This window comes from Garra rufa, chromosome 21 (assembly GCF_049309525.1).
Source record: "Garra rufa chromosome 21, GarRuf1.0, whole genome shotgun sequence".
NCBI classification, from domain to species: Eukaryota; Metazoa; Chordata; class Actinopteri; order Cypriniformes; family Cyprinidae; genus Garra; species Garra rufa.
Window position 1 is genome coordinate 42,194,163 of NC_133381.1, and position 12,058 is coordinate 42,206,220.

Sequence of the window (12,058 nt, forward strand, 5' to 3'; positions counted from 1 at the left end):
ACACCGGCAGAGATGGTCCAGTCTGAGACATCTCAGCTTTCAATGAAACAACACACAACCAATAAATAGGCAAATACAGAGAGTGTGTGTGTGTCTGTGGGCATCAGGTAAGATCAGGTCCACACAATCACACAGATGTCGAAGGTCGTTCATAAGTCACCTATTTTACTCCATTTGTCAGCTCATTAGTCAAATCAGTTACAATACAGACAGATGCATAAGAAACCCAACAAACCCCATCATTGGGTGTTTCCTCAAGAACTTTCAGCCCTCTTGACATTAGGACAATAAACTTTCTTGTTTTTCTGCCACATTTCAAATCATCATTTATTCAGTGGCGGAAATGACATTTGAAATGGTTTCCTTTTGTCTACCATGTGTCCAAAATACACATTTTATATACATAATTTACCTTTTTTTCTTCATTTCAAGAAATTACAGCTTGTTTGTAAATGATATGCAATGCAAATATTCTGTCAAGTGCATTAACCTTTGAAAAATGTTCTGGAAACAAACCTGACATTAAAATGGTTTACGATTATGTCACTTTTTTATATTTGCATAATTAGTTTTACATGTAATAAATCATATTTTTACATAGTATTTTATAGTTAACTCTTGGTCTGAGTTACAAAAAAAAATAAAAAATGATGAAGGCATGGTGAAATGATTCCAAGACCGTTTTAATAAAAATTAAGCCCTGGGACATAAAAGTTCCTGAAGTTGAAGAAACACCCAGAAATGGCTACAAGAGCAACCAATAATGAGACAAGCCTGTCTCTCTTTCATAATACTGAGTGAGTGAGTGAGTGAGTGAGTGAGTGAGTGAGTGAGTGAGTGAGTGAGTGAGTGAGTGAGTGAGTGAGTGAGTGAGTGAGTGAGTGAGTGAGTGAGTGAGTGAGAGAGTGAGTGAGAGTGAGAATGTGTGTGTGTGTGTGTGTGTGTGTGTGTGTGTGTGTGTGTGTGTGTGTGTGTGTGTGTGTGTGTGTGTGTGTGTTTAGCAGAGGCATGTTGCTGTCAGCATGTGATCAGGCCTCATTTAGACAGATAGAATAACGCACACACACACACACACACACACACACACACACACACACACACACAGCTGCACTTATGGTGTGGTGTGTAAAGCGTCTCTCTGGTCAGACAGGATTGCTGTGCACTCTCAGATCATAGTGAACCACCAACACCAGTGACTGTCACACACACAGAGCAGAAGATCCACGGCACAGAGAGAGATGGACAGGTAGATGGGCTTGTCAGAGCAGGAGACGCGCTGTCTATTGACACGTTACACAGAGCGCCCTTGTGCCTCCTCCAGGTCTGATTGTGCCTCCGAACAAAGACCCGATTCAGGACGTCCATGCAAACCTCGTCCTGCCCGTCTCTCTCCCCTGTGCTCCATATCAAAGGCAGGATCCACACAATGACCATCACAGGAGGAATCCGGGACGGTTCTGGCCCAGCAGCAGGAATGTCAGGAGGATCTGAGACCTGAGCGAACGCTGCCGCAAATACAACCTGACCTCAGACGGACCGATAGATAGACTCGAGACTTTCAGTATCTAGAATCTAAAACCGAGAGCGTTCATCCAGCCTCAACTCGCTCGTTCGCTCTTGGTGGTTCTTAGTGGTTTTGCGGGTTATTTCAGCATTAATCAGCATGAAACAGGCAAAGCAACTCAATTTTCTGCTGCCGTAGGTGTGTGACGGCACGAAAGCTCAGTTACCGCTGTAATTGAAACGCTACGCACGCCGCCAGGCGCGTGAAAGTCAGATAACGGCACTTCCTGTGGCCAATTTAAGTACCTGGCCAGATCCGGCAGACAAATCGAGCTCATTCTCCAGGCGTGTTGCTCATTGTGAGCCGGCACCAGAATGAGGTGTAGAGGAAAAATGAATCACAAAAGCAAAAAAAATCAATTGACCCCGAGGTGGCGCGTGGCCCGCGGGCCGATAAAGCCGAGAGCCGCCGCCTGTACCCGACAGATAGAGCGCTGCGTAAATGAGTCCGCTTTGATAAATACATTAAGGGAAGCTGTGAATAAAAGGCAGGGACTTCTCATTTGTAAATAGAAGCTCCACTACACGGAATTAGACTGATAAAATAGCGCTCCGTATAATTAAGTTTGTGTAAGGCCAGAAAATCCGTGCAAATACCTTCCCGGTGTTTTGAAAAGAAGCTGTCAGCTCAATTAATCTGAACATCGGCCGGAGAATGTAGCGAACGAAATTAAGCCAGCGATAAAAAAAGAGCCCGGCCGAGTATTTTGATAAATCATTCCTGTATCATTTCTTTGGCTCTGTGATCATTTTATTTAATCCACCACCTCCAGTTATGAGCTAAGCCATCTACAAAGACGCTGCCGGCCAGAGCTCTAATCCGCACGGAGCGCCGATCGGGGGCGGGGAGGTGTTCGACTCTCTGGAGGAGGCGCGCCGCTGTCCTCTTACCCTTAATGCATCAAAGGGAACGCAAACGTTCGTCGAACGGTGATAATGCGCTCGCACGCTGCGGCCCGAGTCGAGTCCGCACGCAAACGCAAACGCTTCTGACGGCCACCGCTGCTGGAGATAGGGATGAAAAGTGACTCGACTCACCAGTTGTTTACTTGTAAGATGGTGAGGCCCGTGTCTTGAGCGAGCTGCTTTTTCTGTTCTTCTGAAGGATACGGGTGCTGCAAGAGAACACAAGAGAGAGACGCTCCGTCAGGATCACGGGGAAACAACACAGAATCAATGAACACTGCACTGCCGGTCATATTCATAGAGTAAACATTAAACACACGACTCACAGATATACAACTAGTCAACTAGTAGCAACAACAAATAGCTGTGGAATAATCAGAGTCCAACCCAATGATTAGAAATTGGTCACGATGCTGCTTCTGCTGGGCTTCATTACACACCACAACTATTTGTTGTTAGAATGACAAAAAGTTGAAAAATTACATTTTAGATGTAGATGTAGATCAGTGTCTCAATAACTGAAATAGCCAATCAAATCAAAGAAGGCAGGGCTTTACTTCAGTTTGACACTTTAGTTTTAATGGTGAAAGAGTGTGAGGTAAGATGTAAGTAGCTAAAGATTTAATAATTTATAATAAGTGTTTAACGACAGAAATGTCAAGTAAAATACTCAACATTTTTGTCAAATTTTGCCATTTGAATTAAAAATGTAGACTGTGATTTTTGTGCCTTATGTAATTCATAAATGAATGTGACTAGATGAAACACATTCACGTGTGCTGAACATATTAGGCATACAGTTAAGAGTTCATGTGTGTGTGTTTAAAAAATGCAAATGAATCAAAGGAATTACTTTACAATAAATAACATTTTTTAAATGTATTTTTCCATTTTTGGTAACACTTTATTTCGATAGTCTACTTTAAACACTCTGTGAGCAACTACTAGCAGTCACTAGAATATTAATAGACTGTCTGATTATTATCTGATATCTTTATTCTGATACACATTCTACTGATTATATGTAGCCCTAGTAATATGCATTGCTAAGAACTTCATTTGGACAACTTTAAAGGCAATTTTCTTAATATTTTAATTTTTTTGCACACTCAGATTCTAGATTTTCTAGATCTCGGCCAAATATTGGCCTATCCTAACAAACCCTACATCAATGGAAAGCTCATTTATCCAGCACAAAATTTACCCTTATGACTAGTTTTGTGGTCCAGAGTCACATATGTAACTTTGCAAGTACATGTCAACTTATTCTACTAACCCTAACCCTAACCTAATAGTCTACTCTAATGAGAGTTAGTTGACGTGTAGTTGCATATGTACCTAGAGTTAACAGATTGTCTGAAGGGGACCATCAAAGCAAAGTGTAAACTGTAATTTATTCCTGTTAAATCTTTTAATTATTGAAAAGTAGTTATTTAAAGAAAAAAGTTCCATCTCCGCAATGTTAAAGTCATGGTGTGTCCTGTATTTGGTTTGAATCCAGTCCTGCACATGGTTTTGCTGGTCTTTAGTGGAGAGATCACTCTAGTAATGAGCTGACGGCTTGAAGACTAAATCAAGGAAATGTTAAGTGTGCAGGAAAGGGCTTTGCATTTGTTGCATGTTTTGCAGTATTGTCTAGTAACAGTGGTAAAGTGCTGCTGCTTATACGATGCAAACAACAACATGAGAGATCAGCGGGGTGAGGGGTGCGGATGAATCCGGCACGCCAAACACGCAGATCCGTTCGGCACCGCGGTGAATTCTCCAGTCAGATTAAACGCATCGCTCGGAGCATAAAGACGGAAAACATCCTCCTTTCCTCGACGGTTAGAGAAACGACTTGAGCTCGTCCCTCGTGCCGCTGCTGAACGCAGGCCAAGCGCTAAAGCAAGACGTTTCTGCAAAGGTCTCTTATTGCCAGAAGTCGCACCTGCAAACACAATCCCCGCGCGGGATGCAATGATACAATTTGTGTCACTGTTGATCTGCCAAATGTGACATGATAGAAATGGCAGGATTGAATTTGTGCTGTGCACGTCTCAAGCATGACAAACAATAGTGATCCGCACTGACAGATGTCTTTAAGAGGCAGATTAAGAACCAAACAAACCTCACGCTCCGCTTTTATTCAGCCCTCGCCACACGTGCGCCCACACACACACACACACACACACACACACACATACACACACACATGTGAGGACAAACCAGGCTGTCTGCAGTAGGTGTAGGTGGCACATCATCTCTCTTCTAGTAGGTCAATCTTACAAATTATGCAAAAGTCACCAGGAACAAAAGCATAAAATAAGCTCAGCTGAATTCTGACCCTGAGCGCTCACCAACGGCCGAGGTTTAATTAAAGAGCGGGAGGAGGGAACATTTCAGGAATGTGTCCAATTAATCAGAAAACAATTGTAAGATTGAACAAATAATGAAGGAAAAAGAGACGCATGAATCAGATTTCGACTTGTGCACACTGGAGCTTTTAATATGCTAAAATCATTAACAAAGAAATATGATAATGGGCACACAGAAATACATTTTTTGATTGCTAAGTGCTGACATATGCTTGGCAAGACGAGGTCTGTTTTTCTGTGAAGCACACATACACTCTCTCACAGACAGCAGCAGATTCTCTCTCACTGGAGTCCTGCACTGAACTGGATTTAGTGTGAATGGTCATCATGTGTGTGTTTGTCATCAAAATCAAAATCAAAATTTAATCTCATGTGCTGTCTTTAAACTCTATTACACTGTCTCTTCTGCATCATTAAAACAATCCTGTATGGGTGATAAATAGTGTCTCCTCCAGCCACCACAAACCCAACGATTTCAACAAACCAGAGACATGTTTCAAGAGCAAGATGACATTATATCTTTTCGCCCCCGCCAGGAAAAAAACAGAAAGCGCTTAAAACCCTTCAAACCCAGCTTAAGATATCCTGACCGCAGACACGCAATATACAACAGATCCGGTTTCATTGAGCTCTGCTCCACAAATCACTGTAAATACAGACCTTGGGTCTGATAAACGCTGCACACGGCCATGGAAATGCGTATGTGATTTCTCATGCACAAACTTGGTGGTGGCGGGTATGCTACCATATGAATGGAAATGTGCATTTGGATAACGCAGGTCATGCACAGACTAATAATGCAGGTTATGCATAAGATGAAACCTATGCAACCCCTAATCCAAGTCTCATTATTTTTCAGTTTAGACATTGTTGTGTTCTGTAAGTACAGCTGTGGAACCAGAGTCCGAGGGACATCGCAGGTCGAGTCTAGCGCTGTAAAATAAAGCATCGAATGACAAAACAAGTGAAACCTGAACTGAGCACTACCTTAATATGAATTATTAATCTCGTCCAGCGGTGTGCATGACACGCTAACAGCATGACGAAGAGTAAACTTAGCATGAGAGATCAGAGAAAGATTGAAAGTGTTCCTGTCGCTTTAAACTCAATCAATAGAGTGAATTACTAAGAGCCGGAGCAATATCCTGAGAAACGGACTGACCGCAGAATGTGAAGAGGTGCAGTCTATAAATTATTAGACAGAAAAATGAGCAGCTTATTTTATTGCAGATGCCAGCGCTAGCCTGCGATCGAATCAACTGTTAATTACGCTGCAGCCTGTTAATGGCACCGGCTTTTTGCTGCTCGCGCCGTTCTGAGCGCACACACGCGGTCGGGGAAGGAGTCCTCTGGGATGTGTCAGTGCATCACACAGTCCGCAGCAAGTGCATGTGGGCCGATTTTATTTCCCAGAGTGCATGTGTGTGCATGTGTGTTTGCACTCTATTGGCTAAATTACAGGGTGTGATGTGCTCTTCACCACAACTCTGTGTAACGTCGAGCCTGAACCCCCAGTGCCCCCAAACACACATCAACCCCCCTTCTCACACACACACACACACACACACACACTCACACTCCCCAGCGGAGCGGCTGACCGTGTGCTTGATGAATGACTTCATCAGTATGAGGCCAGACTGCAATGAATTAAAGAGTCCTGCAGCCTAATGAAACCCAGCACATCCCCCGACTGAACCGCTGAACGCCTCTCCGCCGTTGCAACCCAATTCACATGCCATCCATCCAAAATAGTGGGCGAAATAAGAATTAGTGCACGGAAGTAGTATGTTGAAAACAGTGGGCAGAATGATGCAGAAAGTGCATGCTTTTTTGGCTGTTGCAACCCACAATCCATTGTGCAATGGATCGGTTAATTTTTTCTTTTGCATGCAGGAATTGCAGCAGTTTTAAATCCACAAACTTACATGCATTAGCTAGATGCTAACATGCTAAATGCTAGGGCACTGCGCTGTATTGTTTTGGAGGTTTGTGGAACCCAATCCTCAATACTCCATTGTCTTTTACCAACCATTTCAATTATTCTCAAACTACTCCATCATCGCTGAAGCGTTTGAGTTTCCCCGTGACACGCAGCTCAAATTGACTGTGATCATTTCTGTATGTTTAATCAAACTGAGCGCAGCAAGATAACACAGACTCCCAATAAAATCAATCAAAGCCCTGAATGACATTTTAATATCTGCTATGCAGAAATCTGCTGAAAGATTGGCACATTTTAAATTTAGAGCGGCTGTTAATAATGCATTTACATATGTGTGTTTCTGCAAAATTGATATTCTAGCCAAATGAAGGCTGCAGGTTTATTTTGATAAGACTGATTTGAATATAACACACATATATATATAAATTCCATTTTACAAGGCAAATTCATTTTGCAATTGTTGTATTTGCAATGAGGAGCTCTGCATTTACTGTGAAGAAGTTAACTTTGATTATGAAAGGACTTGTGATGTGTGTCAACAGAACAGAAGCTAAAAGACTTTTGTTTAAAAGATGGACAAAAGCAGCTTGCTTCTATGTACTCTAGCTTGTGTGTGTGTGTGTGTGTGTGTGTGTGTGTGTGTGTGTGTGTGTGTGTGTGTGTGTGTGTGTGTGTCTCTAAGGTTAAATGTGTGTGCTTAGGTAGTGTTTTGTGTGCGTTTGATTTTCTTCAGCACTATACACTGCATCCAGACAACAAGGAGCAAGCCGGCAAGAATGCAACCCGACTCACTTGCACAAAAGAGAACACGTCCTCAGTTTTATGAAATGCACCGTCGCAAATACACCCCCCGACGCTCGAGTGATGCATGCATGCCAGCGCTTATTGTGCTTGTCTGCATGCACACGTATGAACAAATGCGTCTTCGTGCAGCTCTGGGATCGGATTCAGTCCTGACTGCCATGCTGGCTTTTTTCAGAGGTAAAACAGTTTCAATTTATGTGGCTTCAAAGGGGCACCTGGAGCCCAGCGCGCCATGAAAAGCTATTGAGGAGAGCAGCTACACTCCCTCTCTTCATGTGTCTCTCTCTCTCTCTCTCTCTCTCTCTCTCTCTCTCATTCTTCCTCTCTCTGTGCCCCCACAACAATCGCTGGCTGGGCTGGGCTCAGAGCCGCTGGACCGCCGCCAGCCCCCCTGTTTGCTCTACACCAATAATTTATGTTCACTGAAGATGGTGCAAGGTTCTAGAGCGACTCTAGCTATCAATTTGCCTGCCAAGCAAACTGTTGCCCCGCAAAAACATGGATTGGCAAGGCCGGGCGGAGGGGGATGCTGGGAGGAGGTGGGCACCCCCGTGAGGTTGGCCTGGAACGCAGTTGCTGAGGGTAAACAAGCATTAGCGCTAAAAATCAATCACTCCCATTCTCAAGGCCGTCAGAGAGAACCACGCAGGGGAACAAACACACACCCACTGCAGTGAGAGATACACACACAGTCCAGCACACACACACACATGCACACATGAAACAAAACGCACAAACGATTAGAGAAAGTTTTGCTCTTTAGCGACGGATTTCAGCTCTAACTGCTCCGGCAACTGACATGTGCTCTCTTGGTTATAATGCTCGCGTTCTGCTCTTGAAAACAAAACAATGGTTAAAATAAAGTTAAGAGTATTGAATGTAGGTCCTGTGGCTCTTCAGATGGAACTCTAACACAAATGCTTACGTGCTGAAGTTTACTACTTGGTGTTCGGGGATTGTTCAAAGCGCTATCCCTGACTAGGTGCAGCATTGCAAACCCCTTGAATAAGAGTGAGCATGAAGGTTTGTGTAGACCTTGTGACTTAGACACAAAAAAACCCTCTACTATGTGTGTGTGTCTGGATGTGGCCCACAGCCATAGTGATGAGGCTAGTTAATCATCAGATCAGGTTCATGGCTTCTCTTACAGACTCGGCCAGCCGGCTCTTTCAAGGGGAGGAACCTGATCTCCATGTCCTTGCGTAGGGAAAGGGGAACAGAAGATAGGCTGAATCTCTTCTCATCCTCTTAACCCTCTGGCTTTAGGGTGTACATTTGACCAAATTAAAGTCTCACTACAACAGCCCTAGAATTTCTCTTTCCACCTGATCAGGCAAAGACTTTTTTTTTCAACCGACTAATTGTTACTGCATGCACATGCAGGAATATTCCCCAGCTTTCAAACAAATTCATTGCAGAAGTGGAAGCGAAAGATTCTTGTCAGTTGACACTACTGGCTGTCATAAAGTCACGTGACCACTCATGCTCAGAGGCAAATTGGCAAATCAAGTAGATAAACATGACCTGAGTTCACACAGTAAAATGAAAGCCTGTGAAATGAGGCAAACAACCTGCTGGCCTCAGAACAGATTCACAACTGAAAAAAAAAAAAGATATCTGGCCTAACAAGATCTCTCTCTTGTCGCTGCCTTCACCGGTCTGTAATGACTTGATTAGTCTAGATGGCACCCGTGAGCAACGGAGCCGAGACCTCACGGGTCACGTTCATTAGGCCACCGGGCTACTACCTATGCTTACTGCTGTCTTGCCCCCACCTTCCCACAGGGCAAGACTTGCTTATGCTATTCTTTAAAATATTTTGCCTGCATGAGACAGAAAAGGATGTTTATTGCTTGTGGGGTACATGGACTGGGCTGGAGAACAGAAATGTTGTCCAAAAGGCCACTGCGCAGCCAAAGAACAACAGGGTCGTTCTCCTCGCAGGCAACAAAGTAGTTCAGCAACCCCTCAATATTCCAGCCAAAGCCTTTTATGTGAGCTGGTCTTGGCAGCACGCATTATTGTAAGACTCCTTTTGTTCAGGCTGAAGGACAAGGCAATAGAATCGAAGATATACATAGCACATATAATTTAGCTTTTAAAAGTAGTTAGTCTGTACACATGGTGTCTGTTAAAGGCATTTTAGCATCTTTTACCAGCAGTTGCAAAGGAATAATCCAGAGCTATGAACCCATAATGTCATGTCTCATTTGTTACACTCGAAAATTCATGTTGTCAAATCTGCTTTACAGTCCAAACTCACAGTAGAGGAAACCTCGATGTTTAGCCATTAGCTTGGAATGTGGAGCAACCAAGCAGCCGGCAAACAGCTGCAGGGGCAATTTCCTGTAGGTTAATGATGCTAAAAATGTAGAAGTCAAGCATGGCGCCCATTTAGCTGGCTCTCCAAGAGGACTAAACAAAGTATCAACATCGAGAGGCCGTCACGGAGAGTTTCGGTAAACTCTGCCTTGCTGAAACGATTGAGCCGACTGAAGCTGGACAGAATAAGCCAAAGATCTCTCGCGGTCACGACGGCAAAAGCCTTGTGAGACAGCTGGCGGCGCCAAAGCGAACGTCATATCGTACCTGTTGTGCTCACTGCTTTCGTCGTTTATGACCTTTGAGAAATACTCTTCTTTACACAGGGCTTTGTTACCTTTGAAAGAAAATCAAGACCTCCCGTCAGCGCTGCACACTCAGGCAGTGGATTGCTGTGAGCCCTGGGGACTCTCCACTCTTGATGTTTTAGTCTAAGGGATGTATGAAGAGTTTTAATGGCTCTAAGAGCAGCAGAGCTAAGGAACAGAGCAAAGGGCCTCTTTTAGGCACATTCCAGCCGCCTGCGCTCTCCCCATAGTGCTCCTCTGCTCAATCCTGCCCTGAGGCCTGCTGACCTCTGACCTGACTGACCGGCTTGGCTGTAGGCTTCTCGTTTGTTACTGACTTTATCCACTGACAAAGCAAGCAGGAAACTGGCAGCTACCCAACAATCCCATGAGAGGATGACCAACAGCTTGCTCAGCTTACCGTTTATTAGTGGATGGGGGTCAACAGGCAGCGCAAATAAGAAATGTAGCCTGCTTTCTTCTTTTTTTGGCTAACCATTTCCTACCTAATGAAACTGCATGGGTCGAAAGAATGCTTGAAACCTGAATGGCTGGTGAGAATGGCAACCTCGAGTATCGGAGCAGATTAGCAACTCTAATGGTAGTTGTGCAATAACTTGCAGGCCTGTTCAAACCCCAAAAGGAGCGATTCATGACAGGATTGAGTTTCCCTATCACTGTGCCTTTGAGCAAGGAACTTGACCCCACATCGCTCGGGGTGGACTGCCCCCGTAGTAGATGTACTGTAGGTCCATTAAGCCAGCAAATAAAAAAGCGCATATCAGTTCTGACTCTGTCTTTCTTCTTTCTGCACTTTCCGTGGCGCGTACTGAGGCATCAAAGGGAGCTACAGTAATCCAAACACCGTCGTTACTCTGAAAGTTTACGCGTTGCCCTAGAGGGAAAGATAAAAAGGGATTGTCAGGATCCACTTACAGCTTTTTGGGCTGATCCAGGCCACAAGCAAGAACTGCGAGCTCAAACGCAGCAGAGTGCTGCTGGTGCACTGGACTCCTGCAGGACGGAAGAGCAAAGGGAGGTCATTAACCTCTGCAACTAAAATGCACTCAGATGGCTCCCTGCTCTGGAGGCTGATGACAAGCGTCTGTGTTCTTTTCAACAACTTGTTGAGCTGTCTCCACCCCCACCACCTGCCCCCACTTCTGAAACCAACACCAGCCATCCCCATCTCAGGAATGTAACCCAAGCCCCGCTGCTCTCCAATCACTTTGCAGAGAAGCCTGCTTGAGGTGTAAGACAGCTGTTGTTGTGTTCCTTCCATTGTGTTTGTGTATTTGCTTCTAACTATTCCCTTTTTTCCCCTTACTCGATCCCTCGCCTTACCGCTACACAATAATTCATGATCCCTTGCAGAGTCGAGTCTGACTTTGACTGACGGGAATCGAGCGGCGTGCCTCTATAATGGTAAAAGCGCTTCAGTAATGGCTATGCCATTGAGGGTTGGGCTCTGTAGAGGAAGATCTAGTGCAGAAGTCATTACCACATACTAAAACCAAATGAAGCCAAGAGAATTCAAAATAAAGCTCTGCAGGGCAGGAAAAACTGTTTCCCATCAGGTTTTCAATGTGGTTCCTCACCTTTAACTCCAGAGTTTAGACTCTTGGGAAGGTCTGGGCCATAAGGCTGTCTGCTGATTCACGTAATGTCTCAGGAAGTTATTTTCCTGAAAGAGCCTAGCCCGTCCCCCCCACCCTTGCAGCAGGGCCGTGACAGAGGAGAACAGAATGGAGATGCACAGTGCAGGCTCAAGCATCCGTGTTTGGCAAACAGAAGACAAACCACGGACTGCCATTTGTCCACAGACAACAGACTATTGAACTGGCTTTGTAGATCACTCTAATCCTAGGTGCTTCTGA

The 12,058-nt window shown here is 44.5% G+C and overlaps 1 protein-coding gene across 6 annotated transcripts in view; it reads right to left on the reverse strand.

Annotated features, from left to right (window-relative positions):
• Positions 1 to 12,058, reverse strand: part of meis2a (Meis homeobox 2a) — a 60,531-nt gene that overhangs the window by 17,608 nt on the left and 30,865 nt on the right. For all 6 annotated transcript variants that reach the window (XM_073826660.1, XM_073826659.1, XM_073826657.1 and 3 more), the window contains exon 9: positions 2,602 to 2,678. In XM_073826660.1, coding sequence (XP_073682761.1) covers positions 2,602 to 2,678 — 77 coding nt within the window. The remainder of the gene's footprint in view (positions 1 to 2,601; positions 2,679 to 12,058) is intronic.